General features: G+C 39.9%; 1 protein-coding gene across 1 annotated transcript in view; it reads right to left on the reverse strand.

Annotated features, from left to right (window-relative positions):
• Positions 1-25,161, reverse strand: part of LOC147310392 (uncharacterized) — a 39,724-nt gene that overhangs the window by 11,643 nt on the left and 2,920 nt on the right. The window contains exons 2-5 of the mRNA XM_086268818.1: positions 19,392-19,544; positions 12,164-12,738; positions 11,204-11,362; positions 899-1,036 (exon numbers count right to left, since the gene is read on the reverse strand). Coding sequence (XP_086124944.1) covers positions 899-1,036; positions 11,204-11,362; positions 12,164-12,738; positions 19,392-19,544 — 1,025 coding nt within the window. The remainder of the gene's footprint in view (positions 1-898; positions 1,037-11,203; positions 11,363-12,163; positions 12,739-19,391; positions 19,545-25,161) is intronic.

Here is a 25,161-nt window from a genome sequence, read left to right on the forward strand (position 1 = left end):
ACAGGAAACGCCAGAGGATGTGCGTCTTTTGATATTCAGCGTGCGACGCCACTCCTCCGCAGCGCGAGCAGGAGATTTGAAGTCTCAACATAGAACAGCAAACAGAAGACGAGCCTGTCACTCATGCATTTAAGGGACAGCAGTGAGTAAACGCAGCGTTTCGTGGTCTGCTCCTGCAGACAGAAACAACTTCCTGGACTAAAACAGGGAGCTGCGTCAATCGCTTGACATGCCTCTCATTTGCCAGCCACTGCTGAGAGTCTTAGGTGTTTTGTCTTGCAGTATTCTCCATCTGCTCGGTTTGGTGTTTCCAAATGATCAGCGGTGCAAATGCGTCAAAATAGTCTAGTTATTGAATGCAATATGAGACCATACATGTGGTACTAGGAAGTAAATAAGTAGAGTAAATAAATCCTACTTTAGAGTTCAGGGATGACACTATGTCAGCCAGCTGAACATCGTCACACAACAGCTTGACTAAGCGTGCACAATTTTACTAGAACAGATGATGTTTTCTTGGAACAAATAGTAGCACATTATGAAAATGAATGCTTTTAGAGCATGAGGCAATGAGCGATTAATAAGGATGTCTCAAGAGGATACTAAGGATGAGTATCTGGGCCGACCCAGCAAAGTTTTAATGGCTCTCTTCTGGCTAAAACAAAGAAGATTAAAATCCAGTTCCTAAAGTATTATTATTTTCTGTCGGCTACTTTTTTCTAAAAGGCATTTCACTGCATTCAGTTCAGGTCGGAGACAAACATTTTGCGGACTCACTTCCATATCCAGTTCAAGCTCAAATCTTATCTGTTTGTTTGAATCCTTCTGTCACGTTTTCCATTCAGTCATTCTGTCTTTGTCAGGATTACTGCCACGCTGCTGTCCCACCCAGACTCACCTTGAGGAAAGGTGACTCTTCCAGCATGCTGAGGAATTCTGGGAAATAATTGCCGACCTCCTCGTCCACAGCTCCCACCAGGCTAATCTGTCTCATGGCCCCAGCTCTGTATGTGCCATGACTGTAGGTTTTCTTCACCTGCAGCGGGAATATAACAAACACACGCACATACTCTGTGTTATGGTGAAGTGAGGTTGATTCCTGCTGCATAATTAATCATAAAGTGGGAGTTCAGTTCAGTGTTTAGCTAGAAGCATGCAAACGCTAATATTTAACATTCTCTTTCGTGTTGTGCACAGACACAGAGGTATTATAACGATAATCGAATTTTAAAACAAGTTTCCCTGGCAAACTGTAAATCACAGCTTTATTATTTCTCATCCAAAGGAGTGCAGTTCAAACAAACCATTTTCAATGTGATACACACCCACTGTTTATCATTTCACTCTCAAATCCAACTCAGAAGAAAACACATTCTCTCACTCTAACAATAAACATATCATGCAAAGTGATAAATGGAAACTAATAGTCAATAATCATCATCTGGGAAAGTTGTAGCACCTTCAACAAGCTCATTAAAGACCTCCCACTGTTGTAACAGGGGCTAGAGCAGCGTTCCCCAACCCCCGGATCACAGACCGGTACCGGTCCATGAGTCGTTTGGTACTGGGGCACGAGAGTTGAGGCTCCTGTGTGAAATTTATGGTTTTTAGGGGTTTTTTTTATCAGTTTTTATCTTTTTTTTAATCATTTTTATTATTAAATCTGTTTCCCTGCATCGTTTCCCGTGTGCTATTATTAAGTCCTTTTATTTTTGGTACAGGTTTGTCAGACATAAACCGGTCCATGGTGCAAAAAAGGTTGGGGACCGCTGGTCTAGAGGATCTGAGTTCCTTTTTAACATACAACAGTTACCTGGTGACCAGTCCTACTAAAGAGCATTTCACCCACTTGTTTTGTTTTAATACCTTTTTTTAACACCTAAAATCATCTAACAATTTTTATGGAGGGAATTAATTGTGGTTATTTCCAGCTTAGTATAGTTGCCTGCTGGACTCTACTAGAGTAACTCTGTATAGTCTATAGTTAAAACAAACATGAATGGGTGCCAGTTTAGCTCACAGGTGGAGCAGGTGACCATATGCCACAAGCCTAAATGCTTCAAATCCAAGGCCCTGTGCTACGTGTCTTCCCCCAGTCATCCTCTCTCCCTACTTTCCAGTCTGCTCTCCACTGCACTCTGATAAAAGCATAAAGCTCCAAAAACTACTTGTTCATCATAAACTGGGTATTAGTTCATCCACTACGTGAAATAAACAATTTAATTTCCTTTAAGCCAGCTTTTCCCTGATTGGTTGCCCCTTGCAAACAGAAGGTGTGAAGAACAGGTGGGTGGGATTTATGTGCTCAAAGACAGACCATTTGCCAGACACTATATTAGGCATTTAGTGTCTGGCAAAGACATCATAAACAGCTAAAAGTGATAAACAAATGACAGGAAGCAAAATAATATAATGGTCCCTTTCTCCCTCCTACAGCAAGTGTTATATGATGATATTATTTATATTAAATATAATATTATTCATGCCAATTTGGAAACACACGAAAATCTGAATTGGAGGCAGAGATCCGCATAGAAGCTGTGCATCATTACTGGGTGTCAAAATAGACACTGTGTGTGTGTTGGTGCCTTCTTTTGATGTTTCTGCTCCAGTGATGTGACTCAACGCTGTTTGCTGCTTTTCACTTGGCTGACAGAGCATCGCGCCTGTGTGACTGTGTGTCTCTAACCCGCCTCTCATACCCTTGGCCCTCAGCAGTGCCTTTTGTGTGTGCATGTGCGCGCAGTACGTGCAGCATGTGGCCTGCATGCGGTACTCTTGGCTGATCGCGATGCATGTGTGTCTGTGCGCACGCCAAATCCTTGGCTGCACACCTCCAGTGAGTCACCACTTGACAACGAGGCAGAGATAAAGGGAGAGAGAACGGAAGAGAGGCAGACCAGAGGGAGGAAAGAGACCGAGAGAGAGCGAGAGAGGATACACAAGAGAGAAAGGATGAGGGGAAGAGAGACAGATGGAGAGAAAAATGTGTAAAGAAGAGGAAGAGAAAGTTTGGGAAGACAAGCTGTGAAATGCAAGCGAGACAAAAATGAGAAAAATATCTAACTGTGACTCAGATGAAGATCAGAGCACATTGTAGGATTAATAAATGCAGAAATCCTCGTAATTCCAAAGGGTCGAAGAAAAAAAAAAAAGGAGGGAGGGGTGTTGATGAGGAGAGACGAGTGCAGGTTTGAAAAGATGGGAGGAGGGAAGTGAAGGGGAAGTAATGAAGATGTAAACACTAAATTGTAAAAGGACTGAAGGGGAGGGTGTTTAGCAGCTCCCAGGTGCCTTTTTATATGTAAGGTACCAGATCCCCAACAGTAGCTTAGAAGACTGTGAATGCTGGCAGCTTCAGTATGTAGAACATGTTTTTTACTCAGTAAAGGAAACAACATGTCTACCTTAATAATTCCTTGTAAATTGGTCCAAACACTTGATGAACAGATGTTTACAGCTTTTAATTCTATATTAAACTAGCAAAAATAAATCAGTGTATCATCCATAGTCATGCCGAGCCACGTGGCTGTTTGTTCACGGTTTAATATCCTCATAAGATGACACTGGCTAAAAGCTTGACATACTGACTCCATAAAGACATATAAAGACAACTTTAAATAGTCTCACTGAGTCAGTGACCTAGTTACACAGAGGGGGATGTGTTGATTCCAACACCATCGGGCTTACAAGTAATTCCTGGCTTCCACAATGTTTCTTAGCCACAGTGTGTGCATGTATTTTTGTAGTGTGTGTGTGTTCTTTTTTTCTACATGATTATAAGTGTTTGCGCTTATGAGTCTCTATTTTTGTGCGCGTGTGTTTACACGTGCGTAACTTAACACCTGACTAAACCCCCATGTTGTTTGCAAAGACAATATTCTCTCACTATCACAAGAGGATTATTAGGAAACGCGACCTGTGACTCAAATGAACGGATAAATTTAACACCCACTGGTACTGACACACACACACACACACACACCTTTTCTATTTCAAGTGAAGGCAAACAGAAGGAAACAGGAAATTTGACAGACTTCCTCTGAGCTACAGTGTTCAAGATGCTCCATTCCTTTCTCTTCTCTGCGTACGTGCTTGTAAACACTGACTTCACTTGGTGTTTTACTCGCCTTACCCATTTTTTTCCCCCCTCTCATCTCCGTCAGCCTCTCCATCTCCTCCTCTGCCTCCTTCCTTCATAATGCTAACATCCCTGGTGGGAAGCCTATTAGATCAATCCTCTCTCCTTCCTGCTCTCCTTTCCGCCTCTGGTTCCCTCACTTGTTAATTCTGTAACAAGCTTCTCTTTCCTTCATCAACTCATCTTTGACCTTCTCCTGCTGAGTTCATGTCATACCATCATCTCACTAATCTGTCCAACCTCTCCCTCACCCCTGCATATCTCTTAAATTCTTTTCTCCCTCTCATCCAATTCTCTCGCTGATCATTATGTCCAGCCAGACTGCAGAGTGCTAAGTTTATTAGTCTATTTCCATACATGCGTCACAACAAAGCTTCTGGCTGCTGACTGGTGCCTCAAACACAATTGGACATGCTTCTCTTTAACAATCTCCCACTTGGCTCGGCTACAAAGAGAGAGACGTGAATGAATGCACATCCACACTTCAATTAAAAATAATGTAATGGTCCCTTTCCGCCTCCTTTGTTATTGCTGATGAATTCTTCTAAGTTAAAGCGACACCACACTGATGCTAAGCCAACTTCTAGGTACACTGTGGAGGCTGAGCGTGGCAGCGTTTCCTTCAGGTCAGTGAGCGTCAAAAGCCTGGAGCAAGGTGCCTACACAGGATGAGGCTTTAGCTAGAATCAGATGAGCTACACATGCCGATAACCGGCATTCGATGTAGCTATAGGATTCTCAATTTAGAGATTTGAATAATCAGGGGTTTTTTGTTTTGTTTGTTTGTTATTTTTAATATGAGAAAAATTAACCATCTTAGCCTAGGGGCACAACATCTCTCAAAAAGAAAGCACCTAGAGAAATATCTATGTTAGTCTAAGCACAGCAGCTGGACTCAAAATTATAGGCAAAAATAACAAACAAAAAAATTTGTTTGTGGTGTTTTTTACGAGACTAAATGATCTCAGCTCGTTTGTTTACCATCCTTCTCACTCACAGCAGTTCTTATCGTGCTTCACCTATTTATTGCAGGTTTAGCAAATTTGTCACAACTTTTCATACTAAATTGTCACCTAATTTATTCACGCCAGTCTCAATTTCGCCTACTGTGGAGGTCAGAGGACTTCAGCAAATAGAGAGAAGAAAACGCACTGTCATCCTGTCTTTTCAGTTACGATGACTCATTTTACTGAAGTCTGTGGCTAAGTCAAGAAGCTATTGAAATATAGTAAAAAGCTGATGGTGTAGTCAATGTGAAATACCTACAAACTGCTGTTAACCTCCTCTATGCAATATTGGGTCCCAGGCAGGTCCAGAGAGTCACATGGGAAAAATGTGCATTACCCAACTAGTTGGGAGCTACGGGCAGAGTGGTAGTAAAACTTCAAAAAGTGTGACATAAACCAGAAACAACTAAAAGTTGTGCCTTGACTCTACTCCCAGCACATATCAAAAGGAGCAATGTTTACTTTGAAAACAAACAGTTTCTGGTTTGTGTCATACTTTTCAGTTTTACTACAGTACCTGGTGAGTAATAGCGGTAGAACAGAGACTACCAGCAGCCTCCTGCAACTACTCACCAGCGGGTTGGGGAATACGTCTTAGAGAGCCAGCTAAATGGTAGTATTGTCCTGAAAGACTGGGCTCGCCACTCAGACAAACCCTCAGCACTGATATAGGATTTTTGACCCCCCCACCACAAAGTCTCATCTTTTCAAACTGTTGCAACATCTTCCTCTGTATAATCGGAATTTCTGAGCTCTTGACCAGTATTTGCTTTGAACTATACAGTATTTGTTTGCATTAAGTTGTAAGCTGCCCTTACTTACTTACTGTACAGTCTCTTATTTTATATGTTCTTTACTTTTGTGTGAATCTGCAAGCTCCATCTGCCTGTCACTTTGATGCTGAATTTCCCTAATGAAGGACAATAAAGGATATTTCTATTCTAGTCAATGAGTTTACACATTTATAAAGTACTGGGCTTCTTTTCCCCCCACTCTGACCCATAAACCTGCTGGCTTTTACTTCATTTACATATGAGGCATTGCTGTGAATGTTTTTCTGCAGTGATAAAGCATTAACACAAGCACATTATGAGCACAGATTAATAAAATATTAAAAAGCTGCATTGTGCTGTTTCGCCTCGTTTTAATCTTTTGACGACGTACCGACATCATTGCTCTCAGTGACTAAAAGGAGAAAGACCAAATTACCTCAGCGTCCTAGCACACCACGTATTGACTGTTGGACTGTACTTGCCCTGAGAAAGTGGAGAGCTGTAATCTTCCATAATTCTTACCGGTACTGAAAATGGCTTTAGACAGGTGCTGAATACAAAATACAGGCACACAGCCTGAGCAGCAGCAAAGCAACTTCAGTGCCTGCGGTCACATTGTGAGCATAACAAACATCCTCTCTTACACGCTATTCATTATCAATTGCTATAGGTACGCAAGTAACTTCGTGGAGAAGTGTATGGGTGATTGTGTCTCATACTGTGGGAGATAAATTTGAGCACAAACAAAGAAGAAAAGATTGCAAGCGGCGGCAATTTGCTTTGCTCTCCTTTCTGCACACACCAAACAAAAAGCAGCGGTCCAGTCATTTATGGCTCGATAACAGAAACATGGAGGAGAGAGATAAAAGAGAGACAGACTAACACAGCGGGAGGGAGAGAAATGGGGATGATACAACATTAATCTCTGTATATATATATGTGTGTGTGTGTGTGTGTGTACTTGTTCCTGTGTATTTACTATCAGTATGCATGCTCACATCTGTCTGTCTGTGTGTGTGTGTGTGTGTGTGTGTGTGTGTGTGTGTGTGTGTGTGTGTGTGTGGGGGGACTGTAAGTGTACTTCCCAAGGTCACTGCCGAGAGCTTGGAGGGAGGGGGAAAAAAAATTAACAAGACCAGTGGACAATGACGTTAGCCCTGCAAGGAACATTACTCTTAAAGGGACAGCACGGGACACATGTTTGCAGGGAAATTTAGACAAAAATTACACATTAAGGATGTTTCATGCTTTCATTTCAACTGGATTTAATTGATTCACAGTCATGCTGAGATCAAGGTGTTCCTGTGGAGGCAAAACTGTCCAAAAACAGAAGGAAATACAGGGAGAAAACATTATGAATATTCCACACAAAAGAAGAAAACAGCCAGAAGGAGAGCATTAGAACGCACAAACTGATCTACCCCCTGTAGTACACCACACACACTCTTTACAAGAGTATGGTAACCAATCCTGGCTGTACTCACATTGAAAAAGAGCAGGCGGTATCTCAGTACAAAGCCACTCAGGAGGTTTGAGGCAACAAAAAGCTTTTCATTAGTGAACTATAGACATGGGACAACTTGAAAAGAAAAGGTCTAGCTTTGTCACTGTGCCCAGAGGAGACAATCCATCCCAGCAACACACCTACATAAACAGTTCTAGTTTTTCCCGCTGTCCTCAAAAGTGTTGTGGGTCGAAAAGTGGTCAGGTGGTTTGAGAAGAAAAGCACCTTTTTGTTGATGGAGGTGAGTCTTCAACCTGCTTTACCGTGAAGCCACCACCTGGCTGACAGCAGTCATTTCTCAGAGTCTTTAACTCGACTTCTTCCCTCTCATCCCTTCGCTGCCATTTCTGTCACATTTCTTATATAAAATCCTCTCTTTCTCATCTATTTTAGACTATGCTTCATGCAGCCTCTTGTGTTATATGCTTTTAATAGTCTCTTCCCTCTCTAACAAGTATGTCCACTTGCTTTGAACGTTGATATCTCAAGATTAAGAAGCGTCAGAGTAACAGCCACGTCCAAACGTGTGCTGCACACAACGCTGATGTCGTTGATAATGTTGTCATTAAGTCTGCGAAATCAGACATCAGTTTAATGCCAAAAGCCGTTTTAATTCTGAACAGATGGAAGCAGATGACTCGACCAGATGGTTAAAGCCACAACAATACAACTTTTTCATGTTCACAGCAGCCATCCAGTCTTTTCATTTAATCATTACATTTCCCTCCCCATCATCACATCACCTTCTTCCCTTACTTTCTATATTTACCACCAGGGAGAACTGGAACAAGTTGACGACAAATATCTGAAAACTTGGCAGTTTTTTGTTTTTTTTAAATAGTTTGTTTTTTTTAAAGGTACTGGGAAACAATATGTGGAATAATAGCAGCAAGTGTAGTGGCATAATACTTAAAGACAATTAAAGCCAGCATTTTTTAAAAACAGATGCAATACATCAAGCTTTTCTAAGCACCTCAAATCCAGTCAACTTACTCTTTACACTAAACTCAAGATGAATGAATTTCACTTGTCAACTCTGCATTGAAAATGTCTTCAGAATGTTAATTCTGAGCCTGAAAAGTTATCTTTGCAAATTGTGACAGCTGCCAACTGCTCTAGCAAAGCTAATCACCCAAGATCCACAAACGCTGACGCGTTCATCTTTAGGCTAGCATTAGGGATTGTTGATAAAAAAAGAGCTGGGAGCTACTTGTTGCCTTAGTAGGCCATATTCTAAATGGGTGAAATGGTTAGCATCGTCATCCTGGTCGCAAGAAGGCTCTGGGTTCAGTCCACCTGGCATGCAATGGCCTTTCTGTGTGGAGTCACGTGTTTTCCAGGTACTCCAGCTCCCTTTCACAGTAAAGACATGCACGATAGGTTAATATCTGGTGATTCTAAACTGGCAGCAGGTTTGGATGTGTCTGTGTGTTTTTCCCAGTGACATCTGGGAGAGGCTCCAGTCCCCCGACCCATGACACCAAGGTGGATAAGGAGTTAGGAAAAATCAGTGGAATGTAAATAAATTTAATATTCATCTGAGGGGAAAAGAAAAGAGGAACTCTGCGCAGTTGATGCGTACAGCTGGGTTTCCACTAGGAAGGTTTTTAGTGCAGAGGGGTAGTGGATGTTAATAGAGAACTATGCATCTATAACTGTGCTGCCTGACTGATAAAAGCTTCATGCACCACAGGTCTCTGACAGTCTGATAATTCCCCATTTAAAGCTGAATAAGAGAGAAGTGTTGTTCCATTCTTTTCAAAGCAGCGCCCACTCAGTGTTAAATGTCCATTTTATACATCTCAACCTTAATATTTTATTTAAAAATTAAGGTGTACTGTGATTAAAGTGCAGACTTTCAGCTTTAATTAAAGGGGTTTAACAAAAATGTTCACATTAACAGCTTAAGGAATTACATTCATTTTTAAACACAGTATCCCATTTTCAAGAGAAGCTTCATGGCAAAGCAGGGCCAGTTCCTGTTCCCTTGTTATCATAAGCTGAATGCATAAAAGCTCTGGAGCTGATTCCAAGTGTTGAACTTGCATTCATGTCAGAAGGAGCCCATCATTGAGTTGCGGGGGGAAAAAAACCCCAAACTTGAGCAGCTGCCAAATCAACAATATGGTGCACTCTTAAAAAAACAAAAAAACAAAACACTGCACCGGTCAGCTCAGCAACACCCAAAGGCCTGAACATACTGCACACCACAAGTGCTATCTGTCAACCTAGTAGACACACCGATGGTATCACTTTCAAAATCTTCCATTAGCTTGTTCTTGAGTTATCACAGTCAAGTTTTCATTTCAGTTTTCAATTTAAAAATCCCAGGTGATTTCCTTCTTGAATTATTGTATTCACAAGATTATAAATCTCTAAGTTTTGATCTCCCGAGATTTTAGTTGACATCCTTACTAACTGAACTTAGGTGCCCTAGCAGGGTGACAACAATACCCCATCAGCCTTTTTACAGCAAAGAAAAAAAATCAAGAGACAAAAAAGAATATGTTCTTTTTTCCCTGCTGTGGATGTGATATAACAGTAAAATGCTTTGGATCTGTGTTTTGTTTTGTTTTTCTTCAGGGTTTTTTTTGTTTTGTTTTTTTTCCAAAAATAATTTAATAATTTCCTTTTTTTTTCAGTTTTCAGAGTCTAAGTTGGTTCAGAAATTTCTGGTATCATAACTTCTCTAATTCCTGTCTTCAAATCTTTAGATCAATAGAGGTACCTGTATAAAAAACCCCAACAACAACAACAACAACAACAAAAAACTGCTGCATTTGAGGACTGTAACACCAACTTGGTCCATTTCAGTTTCCTGAAGTTGGTATAAAGTGAACTAATGAATAATTCCGACTGAACTGCACACGACATTACTTCTGAAAGCCATCTCGCTTAACTTTTAAGTGTAAAACTTCACACACTACCGTATATCTGTTAAAGACATTATACTAAAAATAATTCCTACAATTCTTATTGAATTTTACTCGCACTCGTGAAACAAAAAAGGTTGAGCCTTCATAAACAGCCCTTGTATTTACTTCTACAGTGACAGAAAAATTGCTATTACTGCTAAGAAAATGTTTTATGCAAACCTTGAGGAAAACAATATTTATACAAAAGTCACTTCAAGATTAACTCCGATTAAGAAAAGCAAAGCACTGAAGTGTAGAGGAAACACAGAGCTGTAGCTTCTCAGGTCAAACGCCATTTGTTAAAAACAACTGTTTTTCATGCATCGCACCACAGAAAGCAACATAATGCATTTAAGCCAGAAACAAAAGTGTGTGTATGTTTATACATTTGCATATACAACATGACAAAAGGCCTCCACCTCTTCTTGCAACTGTTGCATGGACAGTTCTAGCATGACATCATCTATCCTGGCCTTCACATTGCATCCTCAATTTACCCTGCATCACACAACCTTCTAAGTGTATACTACATATCCCTTATTTCCTGTCTTCATAGACGGTTGTAACACCCAGACTGATGCAAACGACAGACAGTAACATGGAAGCATGTGGCCTTTTCCATTTGATGCTTTTGAGCTTTTATTTTTCATGATTGAAAGCTTGACATTTGTTTTTTGCTCTCTGGGGAAACTGCTTCAAAACTGCACAAGCAGCAGCAAAAACGGTGTAAATCAGAAAAGCAACTAGTCAGCATGGTTGCAGAACTGTCTGTATCAGTTCCAATAATATCCAAGCCACAGCACACATACAGCACCACATCTATGACACCACTCTTCCCCTTTATGTGCCTGTGTTCGACTGACCTGAGAGTAGAAATTAGCCATAGTCGTGGTTTCTATGTCTTTCTTTCCAATTATTTCCATTTTCACCGGAGCCGACGGAAACTTGGTTGAGAAGTAGTCCAAAAAGTCCGGCAGGTACTTGGCTTCTCCGTGGACGATTCCCATGACATAACGAGCAGCCTGCAAAACAGTCAGCAGTTTTAATTTAGATCAAGATGATGGTTTAGGAAAAGGATTTTAAATTACTAGTCTAAGAGTTTAAGTATAAATGAGGGATGCACCAATCCAATTCATTTGATCACAGATATGCTACAAATACCCACAGTACTGATCTGATACCATTATGAAATTAATAATGTTGAGTCGTCACTATAGGAAAAGATTGCAATTTATTCTTTTATGGTTAAAGATATGGGAGTAGTTGGCAACCCCCTATAACAACCACTAAATGACTGAAAAGTGGTATCAAGGATAACAGATTTTTCCCTAGCAACCAGTGGCTGTCAGGAGATAACTGACTGGTCTCTGAGCATCTGTGACGGTTTTAGGCAACAAGTCTAAACTACAAACTCACGAAAAAATAAATACATAAATTAATAAATCCAAGACTATATATTAACTGAACTGCTATTTATTAGTGAAATAACAGCTTTTCTGTCATGTGAAATCCCTTGACAAAGTTCAGTTTGTAGTCAAGTAAAAAAACTTTTGCAATCAAAGAAGAGAAAAGCTGTAAACACACAAAAAGGTCAAGCTTCAAGCTCTCACTTTTCATTCACATTATGAAAATATCTGACTGAATCCTGCCTAACCCATCTCAATAGCAGATCAGTGCATCCCCCGTCTACATAACTTAAAGGGTAAAGAAAAACAGTGTTTTTAATGAAACATAGTCAGCAGCAGGTGCTACACTGCAGCTGCAAACAACACTGCACTGAACTCAACATTCAAAGATCAATCTGATCAATACACATGCTGCACCTGGGACGCGTCCTCACTGAACACCAACGTGACAAACTCCTGAGCAAACCTTTCCCTCTGGTCCACTGAGAGAGAGGAGAGCTGCGACGTGTAGGCGTGAGCCACTAAGGCGCCTCCGTTAGGCTGGTTTTCTATGTGAATGTACGAGGCAAACTCCAGATCCGCCATACCGGGATACGAGCATTGCGGTTGGTGTTTGGTTGGGGAGGAAAGAGGTGACGTGGTGGACGACAACGGAGAGTTAAGTGAGTTGTGAAGAGAGTTCAGGTGAGATTTCGAAGGAGAGGAGGGCGGGAGATGGGAGCTTTTGTTGTTAGGTGGAGGATAAACAGGTAGAGGGGACTTAAATAAAGATAGGGAGGAGTCGTGTTTTATTTCAGAGGGGGAGGAAGACGAGGTGGGGGACGTGGAGGAGGGAGGGAGGAGAAGCAGGCCAGCACAGATGGTTTGGCAGGACCGGTGGTACATCTTCACATGCTTGTGCTTCTCCCCTTCTTTGTGTTTCTTCTTCTTTTTCTTCTTCACTTTTTTGATTTGCAGCTCCTCTGAGTTGATCTTGGCTTTCTCTTTGTCATCTGGACAGAGCAACAGAAAGAGAGAGAGAGAGAGAGGGGAGAAAGGCACTATTGAAGGATTTTTGTGCAATACCACAAAATAAGAAGAAACCCAGCTCTGAAGAGGCTTTCATGACAGATTTGTTAGAATCCATCATGTGTTATTTGATGCACAGTGGATCAACAAACTCTCTCAGCTCCCTGCTGTGAGAATAGATTTCTCCAAAGTCCTTCTAGAAGCAAGTCTTGCAAGTTAGCAGCAATCTTAAAATGCCAGGAGGCACGTTTATTGATGCATCATCTGAATTAACTTTAATTTCAGTGGTCACTGAGAAATAAATGCGCGAGTTATCAGTCAAACGTGATAAAACCCACATCAAAACTTGGCTGACTTTGCCCCAAAACCCCTTTCTCCTGAAGTTATACTTCTATTGCCATCTGCGCCATTGCAGAGTCCTCCTATAGTTTTCCTATCCAAGCTTTGAGTGCCGTGTGTCTCTTATGTCACTAAATAAGTGAAATCAGTCTTCTTGCAATAACTGCAGCTCTGAAAATGCAAGTAAAATAAAGTGAAGGGGTGGAAAAATGGAGGCTAGAAGGAGTGAGCTTCTGAAAACAGGTTAAAAAAAGAAAGACAGTAAAATTAAAAGCTTTACTCAGATTTTTGTTATTATTGATTTTAAAGTGTCTAATAATAAACACATTCAGGTACACATTTAATGCCCTACAAACAAAACAACTGAGAATAATGAGTACTAACTGTTTTAAGCAGATGACTCACTGCAAGTTTTCCCCCAGTTGGCATATCTCCTGAGGTGTATGCATAAAATAAAGTGAAAAACATTGAAACTAAATCCCTTGAGAAAAGCAGATATGACTAAGCCAGGAAGCACACTCTCCAGTGGCATATTTGCAAAGACATAATACCGTACATGGCAGTCCATCTCTTCAACGCCTCAGGCAGGACAACATGGAACATGCAAATTTATGCAAAGTGCTACTGTATCTGTTTGTCTATGTGTGTGTGTGTGTGTGTGTGTGTGTGTGTGTGTGTGTGTCAAAGCATGACAATTTGGATACATGTTGCTTTCTAGTTTCTGATTCCACAGTTATTGTGTAAACACATGGACACGTATGCATTTACAGTAAATATATACGTGCACTTCAGTCATGATGACAGTGGTGCTGCTGCCCTCACCTCACTAACACACATGCACAAATACACAGCTTTAGTCTAGTGTGTACCCCACACAAGTTCAATGCCACACAAGAAAGGAGGGAGACAGAAGAAAGCACAGTGGGGGTGGGGGTATTTGCAGTACAATAGCTGAGCTACTAATCCAAAAGCGCTTTAACCCATAGTCACCCTCCCCCAATTCCCTGTACACCCAAACAGACGTTTATTCCTTCAACCTCCATCAAATCACAGATGAAGCAAGTTCAACATACCCAGGATCTCTTTCTGTGATCTGGCTTCACTTACCCCGATGTCAGGCTAAGCAGTCACACAAAGGCGGTTATCAACTGGATAACTGAACCCAGGGTTTCCCAATCTAGCTACACATGAACGAGGCGGTGTTGGCAGCGTGTGACCAATCACAAACATGGAGAGGCCAACCGGCAGCACAGCGGAATATTTTACCTATAACATTAAAACAAGTGTGAAGTGATTGCTGAAGGCAGCAAAGCTGCTATTACCTAAACAGCAGTGTGATTGATAGAAAAAGCACTGTACAGTAAGTGTAGTACTACAAAGCTCTGTCTGAATGTGTGCACTCTAAAAGCTTTAGTCAACAAGACTTAAAGTGCTATGCCAGCTATGTAAGTTTACCAGTTTCACTGGGTCTATCTTTAATACGCCGGAGAATGTGACAGTTATGATCATGTCATAACACTGTATACAAGGTTACAGTAATATGAAACCATTTTAAAATTGCTTACAGCCAATAGTAAGAAAAAAAGCAAAACTATATTAATGCTCTTTAGTGAGACACAAAAACGTCCACGGTCAAAAGGTCCCAGAGATCATCCAGGAAATAGCCTATTATTTTCCAGACAACTGATTGGTCATTAGGTGGTGATTTTGTACCTTTCAGTCTTTTATCTGGAATATAGCCTGCTTTGAAGCACATTCAGTGTGCTTCATTGTTTATCGTACCAACGCTGAAAGTGTCTATTAATGAATATAACCTATTTTTCTGAAAAATTATAATATATACTTGATTTAAATAAATAAATAAATAAAATAAGGCCTTAAAAAAATGAAAATCATAATAGACAAATGGAGTTGCTGCAACATGTTGCCACTTGAAAACATGTTTTGTCTGGTTTTAAATCTTCTCTGGATTATAAAACTCAATTCAATACTGTTTTATTTTACAACAGTTGCCTCAAGGTCCTCTGTATAGCAAGGAAAGAGCCTACAAATTTTCCAAAGAAAAAAGCCCAACAATCACATTGGAGTAAACACTTGGCAATAATGGGAAGGAAAAAACTCCCTTTTAACAGGAAGAGCAACAAATACCTTGTTAAAGGAATACAGTTCACAGCATTTCTATTTGTGATCTGTAAAGGGGAACAAGGATCTACACTTCTATCAGAAACCAATAAAAAACTGTTTCAACTGTATAATGTTTACTTGATGGTACAAACAGTTGATGGCCTAACTGTCTTTTGTTCATTTTATGTGTACCCTGATGAAGGCTACAGGTCAAACACATTGGTAAAGTAATAAAGTTGTTCTTCAAACTACAAGTGTTGTTCGACCTTCAACCCAGAAAGTTGGAAGCAGGTGAATTTATGCCATAAACATCTACTCTACACAACAGTCTATGTTACCAAGTCAGCCGCCTATTTCTGCAAATTTTACAAAGAACAAGTTATTGTGCTCCTTCTTTCTATTTGGCTTAAAACCAACATGCTCCCACTGGTGATGTTTTGGCTTAACAGCTAAATCCATGCTGTTAATTCTCAACAGCTGCTTATTGCAGTGCAGCCGGCGCAATAGTTTAACTTGATCACCTTGAAGTGCCATTAATAGAAGAGGGCAAAACTGGTGAAAAACAACATGAAAATAGTGATGTCATTTCATCCAGCTGTGTTTAAAGAGGTACAATTAGTCAGCTGAAATTATTATGATCAGGTGATTGTGAAGTAAATGTGACAGGCTTATTATTACGTGCCAAACATAAAAAAAAAAATCTTGTATCAGTCAGGCTTGTTGCATTCATTACTGTAGAAAATCACATTATATCTAGGGTAAAATACATTTTCCTAAAATAACCAATGAACTAAATCATTAGACTTAATTTGATCTGCTAACAACCAGTTTTAATTATCCGTTATAATAGGTCTACTTGCTCAGCCATTGGCAGCTGCTCTAAAAAAATTAAAATTGTAACTTAATATTGCACATACATGTTCACTCTGCTGATGACTTTTCCTGGGCAAAAACTGCAACTTCCCTTTTGTTTATACACAAACAAATGCATAGTTGGACCATTTGGCTGGATGGTCATGATCAGTTTATGGTCAGATAAATTCCCACTCAAATAAACACACACACAGACCCACTATCAAACAGCCTCACTGGCAGTAAAGCAGACTTACTGTCAGAATGGTCATTTGCTGCTTATTGATTTCCTATACACGTTTCCACTGGCTGCCCCTCTCTCTCCTGGTCGTCCTTTTCAATTGTAAACTTAACACTCTCTCACTGATTAAATTTCTAACTTTCACTCCCGGTCTCTCTGTCACTGTAATACCCTCTGATTAAATGCCACACTCACTATTACAGAAAACCTTCTCTCTGGTGGGGAGAGCCCCCCCTGCCCCGCCTCAAAAATCTAATCGCAGGTTTCAGTGCGTCCCTTAAACAAGTGATTAAATAGCGGACTCTCTCACAGGACGGCTGCAGGATTAACACATGCCTCTTGCTCTCAGTCCAGTCTTTTCTTAACTCTACCCTCATAATGAGGGAATGAACCAGCATTACTAGGAAGTGTGGCCTTTTGACAGAAAATGGGAAGATTGAAATAGTGCACCAATTTATCCGTCTGTAATTTCCATCTGCAGCCACTGGTCACACTATCTGCCCAAAGCACAGCTAACTCCTTGAAATGTCACAGCGGGGTCGTGACATACCATAACAAACTCCCCCAGAGCTCTCCAGCAAATCAAATCAATTGAAGTAAAATTGGCATTCACACGTGTCAATAAGTGGTTTGTGCGTATGAGCCTGTGTCACTCTTTATTAAAAAAAAAAAAAAAAAAGAGTGGGATGGGGTGGATCTTAAAAAGCAAAACATCCCTGTTGATAAACGGCTGAACTCAGATTACTCGCGCACAGTTAGGTGGAGATTATGATCACAGCGCTCTGCAAATAATTCACTACTGTCAAAAGGTTAACAATGAAAGTCGCCGCTGCACCGCATTGATAAGGTGTGCACGCACACGCACACAGGTGAGCCTGACTTCATCACCAGCAGGGTTGCATCAATAATGGATGCAGACAAGTGTTCAAAGAAAACCGCCATCTTAACGTATACAAAACTGAACAACAAAAGAAATGTGTTTAAGGGCAAAAATATATTTTTCTCATCATTCTAAGAAGATCTGTGACAAGAATATTTAAAAGTTTGATCTAGATAATCACCCATCAGTCACACTCTAATAAACAGGAAGTTAAAACCATGCCTGACAACAGAAACAAGCACAGAAAGGCAATTACATGAGAGAGTAACAAAGCTAAACATATTTAGGGTTGCAACTATTAATCATATTAAAATGAGTTGGGGGTTTTGTCAATTGTTTTAATTAACTATAATATAAAAAGACAACCACTTTAAGTTTTCTATTTCTGGGACAAGAAAACGGATTTTGAAGAGGGCCAATCACACTCAAGTTTTGCTTGAGCTGCTTATAATTTTTGCTTTGATCTTATACCAGGCCTGTGTGAGACCAATCAGTTCATCTACTGTCAGAAACTAACCATTTTGGCTCCCTTTCTTCCCCCTTTAAGCCATCTTTCTTTTCATTGGCTGCCTATCCCAAACTGAAATTTATATTGGCTATATATAATAATGATAATAGATTACATTTATATAGCGCTTTTCTAGACACTCAAAGCGCTATATATACACATCAAAATATGTTTACAGGAGATGGGATTTAATATAATCTGGTATTTAGCTGTGCTGATGCATCTAATCAAACAACTGTGTGACATGCGTATAGTAACGAATAGGTCATACACTCGCCTTCGTGATCACCATCTAATCCTTTATGACCATCTCCCTGAAGATGATCATCTTCAGACCATCTGCTGCTCAACACAGAAGCTACCATTAATGTGCTGCTCTTATTTCTTTGGTGTTTGTATTTTTTTTTTTAATTCAATATAAAATAAGGTCAATACAGCATGTAAGCTGCTGGCTTTGGGAACGTGGAAAAGCATTAAAAGTAGCATGAACACAGTCAGGTAATTGCATATTTAAAAAAAACAACAACAAAGTGATTTTGGCCTTCCACCAAAGAACCAACATTTTTTTCAATATTTAATAAAGTTTAATCAAACTTGATATACATTTTTGTTTATCAAATGGGTAGTTAACAGGAAAATGTATGCAAAACTACATGAGGACTTGTGTTTACACACAGCCTTCCCCTCAAAGGCTCATTTAACCCTGATCAATGACATTAAAAAAAAGAGGATTTTCAAACTGAAATTACAGTCAGGACCTTTATATGGAACAATATTTGGAGCATTTTTATTCTGTTTGGACTTTTAAAAACACAAAAATAAGACTGCACATAAACAGAGCTACTGTAAAACATGTACTCTAATGGTCAAACATTAAAGAATCCCATCAGAAATACTTATTTAAACCAACCTGAGAACAAGAGCAGGCAGAAATAAACACCAATAAAGCTACAAAGATTATAAAAGACGATGAACTAGCAGAGACAAAGGGAGCAAGAAATGGGAACAGGAGGGGATGACAGACTGTGAAGACTCTCAGCTTCTCCTATTACAACCACTGCTGCCTTAATTCAATAAACCATAAGGGCTAAATAAACCATAGGCACCAACTCTACATGTGAGGAGCAGCAAAGTGCAAAGGTCAACCTAACACCAGGGATCAAGTTCTCAGTGAAAATAAAAGGTTGTAACTCTGGTCACACTTGAAGAGTTCAGCCATGACAGCTAAAGTGCTAAACTGGACCTTTTCTAGCACACTGGTAGAATTCTTTTTCTGTTTTTACCCTAACACCCACTGGGATGCTGAGCAGTTGTGTATGCAGCTTGTACATTGGAAACATAATGATGATTTACTGTACAGCGCACTGTGGAAGTGGGTCATGTTTGGTTACCTTAGCAGCAGATCTGAGCTCCATTTGTATATGGAAAAAACAGTATTTATGACTCAATGCTATGCTACTGCAACATGTGTGATGTGTTTTATTTGCATGGTTTTTGTTTCATTTATTGCACACAACACACTTACGTTTGTAGTTGTAGTTTACTTTTATTTTAGTAGTTATATTTTCTGCCAGCAGCAGCAAATTAAACGCTGATCCATTTTAATGTGCAACTTTCTCTAATAATAGAAAGAATCATTTAATTCATCTCTATAAAAGTCACTTAGTATGCATGTGTGCAAGTTTCCACCAACCTTTAATCGGCTGCTTGACTTCTCCATTCTCCCTCTTGATCTCATTCATCACTTTGTGCTTCTTCTTCTCCTTTTCTTTCTCTCGCTCTTTGACCTTCTTCTTCTCCCTCTCCTCTCGCTCCCTCTCCTTCGCCTTGTCCTTGGTGGAGTGATCTGTGGAAGCAGTGAGCAACGTTTCATGTCTCGATGGTGAAAGCACATTAGCATAAGATCTCAGATGTACCCCCACGCAAGCATGTACACAGATGTTTGAGTGCACTTTGCTCGCTCCGATTTGCTTCTCTAACAGCTCACCTGTTCTCTTGCCAAGCCCTTCACCTCTGCTATCACTCTTGACTTTTAATTTTGTTGATCTTTCCTCTACAAATGTTTTTTCCCTACTGCGAAAGGAAAAAAAAATCATCCCATCGCCAAACCCATACTTTTATCTAAGCCCTGCAATGACCTTCCCTTTGAGAATGCAGCAGCCGCTCTGCAACTTCACTCAAAACAGCACAGTTTCATCAAGACACACCTCATCCCCAAAAAACGTAACCCTCTACTATCATTAATATGTTCCCATTTAATTTTAAAAGTCCTAAAATCCTCTCTTTGCTTTTCAGCTTATTTTCTTTTCCTTTTCCTGCACGTCTCCATCCAAGTGTTGAGCAAGTGTAGCACATTGAGGAATTGGAGTGCGCTCTAATGCAACGCTCAGTGCAAATCGCTGCGGATGAGAGCATCAGTTTTCAAATGTCAGTATCACATGCACACACCTTTTCAGCTGGATTGTTGGAAAGCTTTCGGAAAGGTGTGTTTAAGTGTGAGGCACCCCGGCAAACAGACATTTATTCTTTAAATCTGCACGTCTCCCCTCCAGCTGAGCTAAAAACCCTTACCCATCTTCAAATAACCCTCGTTTTATATATTTTTGTATTCCTTGATTTGCTTTATATTTTTTAATTTCCTCATGAAAAAAAAATCCTTTGTGTTTTCCATAGTGTTATTTTGTCCATTCCTTCTTTTCCTTCCCAGAGAACTTTTTTCCCCCCTTTGAACTCAGTCGGATCCATCTTTGAAAGGAAGCCGTGTTTTCAGACTGTTCACTCTTCTGTGGATGTAGGGAGTGGGAAAGTGAACACAGTGTGGTTGCACTCCCTGTTTGTGGGATCAAAGGAGAAAAAAAGCTTTCAAAGTAAAAAGGCTTATAGGAGCATTAGGAGAATTAGATGTACATTGATACATTTTTCCATCATAGTACTTAAATACACTTCAGCAGACTGTTTTGCTTTTACTACTTAAGACGCAGGTGATCGTGCTCCTCATAGCTTGTGGTGAATAGTGGAATGCCAAGGATGTCAACGTTCCCTATGCAAAAGAAATGCTGCTAAATTACTAGACAGTGTAAGCTGCCTAGTGGAAAAAAACAGCACGTCTCAAAACGACAATTTAGCTCCACAGGAAACAGCCTACAAAGGAGCGCTCACTCAGATCTGTTGCCAGATTTATAAAAACATGTAAGGCCATGCCAGAGCAGTAACATTCATAAGCCTTAACTTTAGAGGAAATGGCAGTAAATTAGTCCAGGTGGCTGATGTGAACTGAAAATATACAGTGAAGCATGTTGATTTCTCTCACCTCGAGAGAAGGGGCTTTCCCGTGAAATAAAGAAAATAACAGGGTGAAACCAGGGTTTTAACTGATGACACGATCCGAGAAAAGATGTCAAGGCTTCGATGGTCACAAGTTCTAAAGCTAAGTTCATATTTCCAGGGCAAAACAGCACAAAACTAGAGATCTGAATGAATTTGAAATGAACGGTATCCATGTGACTGAAGCATGTTTTCTTCCCCCTCTTCATTCCGTTTTCTGATTTTCTAGCAGCAGCCAGTTAGGAAGGGAAACACAGCAGGTAGTTTTCACGGTTTGGATGATCACAGGAGAGATAAAACTTTGAAAGACAGAGAGCCAGAGGCCGGCAGTTAGTAAACTTCAACGACGCAACCACTCATCTATATCTCATTTCTTCTTATCAAGAAAAATTACGCCAAAATAAAAATTATCAGAAAATATAAAAAATGTGCATTCTGACATTTTAAAGTTGTTACATTTCAAAGGGAACCCCAGATCCCTCCAATTGTCTGCCATTAAAAATTAAGTAGCAATAACAAAGCATAATTTATAGTTTCAACATCAAAAGTGCACCAGCTTAATGCCCATATTTACCCGCTAGCTGCTAATTCACATGATAAAAAGTGCATTTTGGGTAAATTTTAAACAGTCATATCACCATTAGTGATAGGTGGCTTATTATGTTAAAGGTCTGCTTTATACTGCCATTATGATACCAGGCTTATCCTCTAGCCAAGGTTTCTCTTGTGGCAAAATCATTTTCGAATACAGGCCAAAGTTTCATTTGAGGTTCTATTTACTTGGGAAAGGTGTCACAGTGGTCCAGTGGTAAGTAATGTCACTTCACAGCAAGAAGGTTCCACCCAGCTGCAGACTTTCCACGCATGCATGTTTTTTGCTCATTTGTCGGCTCGTCTCCCTGTGCCTGTGTGGGCTCCCTAAGGATACCCCAGCTTCCTTTCAGAGTCCAAAGACATGCTTGTTAGGTTAACTGGTGATTCTGGGATTGGATATCAGTGTAACAGTGAGGCTGCGTCCACACAAGAAACTATCGGCAGCAACCTGGCAACCCTAAGAAGTCAATGACTTCAACAACATATGGGAGGGGAAAAAAGAAAAAGAAAAAAAGAAGATCATTCTAGATATAAAACTTTTCTCAACAGAAACTACCAGTGAGACTGCAGGATACTGCTGATTGACATATGACATGGTAGTAAATACATTAGAGGCTTACCTAGGCAACGAGTGGCCATTGCCCAAGGATACGCTACCATTGGTGTCACTATCTAAAGCCTGGAATGTCTACATATCTACCAGCCGGTAACTTAGAGGGATGGGCTTCTTCTTCATCTGTTCATTGTGCTTTTTTCTTTGTTGGGGGGGGATGGGGGTGGTAATTAACAAGACCATGCAAATCTTGTTTTTTCTGGAAGAATCTGAGGCCTTCAAAGATTAGACACACTGAGCTCTCCACTGTGAACAACACAGTTTGAGCAGAATTTTCATGTGAAAATGTGCTGGATACTTGCAAGCTCACATTTTCAGCAGTAAACATGCTCTCTGTGAGATGCTGAGCATAATGGGAAGAAGAAAAAAACTTGCCCAAGGCCAAGCATGTGTTCATATTTTAAGGAGAAAAAAAATCAAAATGCAAAACACTGTAACAGGGAGCTCAGCATTTTATCAGTTTCCCATCAGTATATACATGTACTGCAACTGTAAATACGGTTGCAGTACATGTTAAAATGAAGGCGATTTTAATAGAAAAAATACATGATATGTGTGAAACTAGCTGTTAAATCTAAGCATGATCAAAAAACATTAAAGAAAAAAAATCACTGCAGGGCTGCAGGTACACTCGTCTCTCAGGAAAATCCTGCTACTCCAGATGGTCAGTCCACCCCTGCTGGTGTGGCAAATCCATGCTTCACCAACCAAAATGATTTAGCAATAGGACTCATACAGTGTTTGTCATTGTATTGGCAATGCACACGCTGTGCTAAGGATCTTGCCATTTTTTTCAGAGGAAAAAATACAAATTAAAAAAAAAAATAGCCAAGAGAAACTTAATTGGGCGATGATGGTAGTTAAGCTTCATTTTCTCCTCAGTGTAATTCAGATGTGCAGCTCCAGACATATTTGGTGGTTCTTTAAGCATGGTAAATTTACATCCACACAATAAACTAATTATGGGCTTTTAACAGTAGATAGAAATGCAGAGAAGTCAAAGCTACAACACAAAACAACCGTAACACTTGCCAAAAACAGAACTGGTTACATGAATTTTAATCTCTGCATTATGCAGCACAAGTGTCTGAATGGGCATAATATTAGGCTTTTGCACAAACAGCTACACTTAAGGACTTGATAATATTCTTGCTTCTGCATATTAAAAATGGAAACAGACAGGAATTATGCTTTTAATATCACTATAAAATTGCAAAAGGTAATGACGAATTAATATCTACAGAATCTGCTCTCAAATTTGTTGACTGTAAGCATTGATGGTCTAAAGCTCCCACTAAATGAAGCTTCAATTATTCAATCAATAGAAAGAGAACAGCACTTTTGCTTTTTCCGTTAACAATGGTTAGTATTAACAAAGGCAAGTTTGGAGACTCTAGCTGGTAAAAAAAAAAACAAAAAAAAAACAAGTAAACAGCAACTACATGATCTGAGATAAGCAGCAAGCAAAGCCTGTCTGGTTATAAGCCCAATAAAACCAAGGTAAAACATCAGCTACTGCTACTTGAGAGAGGCTCGCTGACAAATCATGGCCGGTGGTAACATTTTGTGCAGCACTACAGTAAACTTCATTTATCAACAGTTCATGTCATCCTGTGATATAGCAGTGCAGAACAAGAATTTCAATTCAGTTAGTGGCGGGCAATGTACTCGATGATTAAATAACATACAAGTACCAGCTAATATACCTACTATAGCTTCTCAAAGGCTTCTTAATGTACAGTTTGTTTGGCTGCAAATACCTCCTGGCATAAAGTGCTGGAAAGATGAAGCCTTTCAACTTCTTATCCTCGTTGCTTGTGGTATTAATTATGTGACACAACAATTAATGAAAGTAACCCTCTATAGTAGGTCTTGGAACTGAGCAGAGAGACTGAGAATGAAGAGAGGAGACTGGAAGCACATCTGAAGAGGAGAGCTACGTCTGCTGTTTGGAGGTTTTTAAAAATAAAAATTGGTATTGACCTCATTTTTGTGCAACATTTTCTTTGTATACTGGAATGCTTTCACTGGAACTTGGTCTGAGAACCTCTGATTATGGCTAAATGTATTCGACAAACTGCATTTGCAATATCAAACTGTGTGTAAATATAACAACAGCTCAGAAGGCTGCATAAATACTTTACACAAGGTCAAACTTGATTTGCAACTAGCTCGACTTCCCAATTATACCTACAGCTTAAAAATTCCCTTTTCTTGGTCTACTGCTCACTGCACTTTGTCTGACTCATGTATCCTATTTCAGCATCAAATGTAACTGGCAGTCACAGCTCCCTGGCACTTGCTTTTGCCACTAATAATATTACCATGATGATGTGATACTCTTTGGATCCCTGTAGGAAAGATTCTTTCCTTGCAGGAAGGTCAGAGCATAAATTTGCCTCAAATACATGTCCTTCCGCAGAACAGCAATCTTGTCAATTTTCTCATTTTGTTTAGAATTAATGTACATTTTGAGCTCCACATTCACATTCACACACTTCCTCATCTTCGACTTAATATAATTACAGTCTCCTACTGCTGGCCATTGAGCAACTCACTAAAGCAATTAGAGGTTCAGTGCTTTACTGAAGAGCACCTCAGTGAAACTGTTGCAGGAGCGGTTTTAGTTATCACTACTAAAGGCTGCATCTATATTTAGCCAGTCAGGTCCAGAAATGAAAATCATAAGCTGCACTAAGTGACTTTAAGTGGTATAACTGCCTAATGGAAAATATTCATTACAGAGTTTGGGGTGAAAATGACACATTATCTGCAAAGCAAATCATGTGATGTTTTGTGGGTAATCGTTAAAGCCACATCTATGCGTTTTAAATAAAACGCTGCCACCAGCCACATATTTACATGAACATATTAAAGTTGCACTCAGCGCAGCCTGTTTACAAGACTGCGTGTCTCAAAGTGTTTAGGGCTA

This window comes from Aulonocara sp. 'chitande type north' Nkhata Bay, linkage group LG17 (assembly GCF_057382095.1).
Source record: "Aulonocara sp. 'chitande type north' Nkhata Bay isolate Kocher_YH1m ecotype deep benthic linkage group LG17, A_spYH_male_GT1.1, whole genome shotgun sequence".
Taxonomy (NCBI): Eukaryota; Metazoa; Chordata; class Actinopteri; order Cichliformes; family Cichlidae; genus Aulonocara; species Aulonocara sp. 'chitande type north' Nkhata Bay.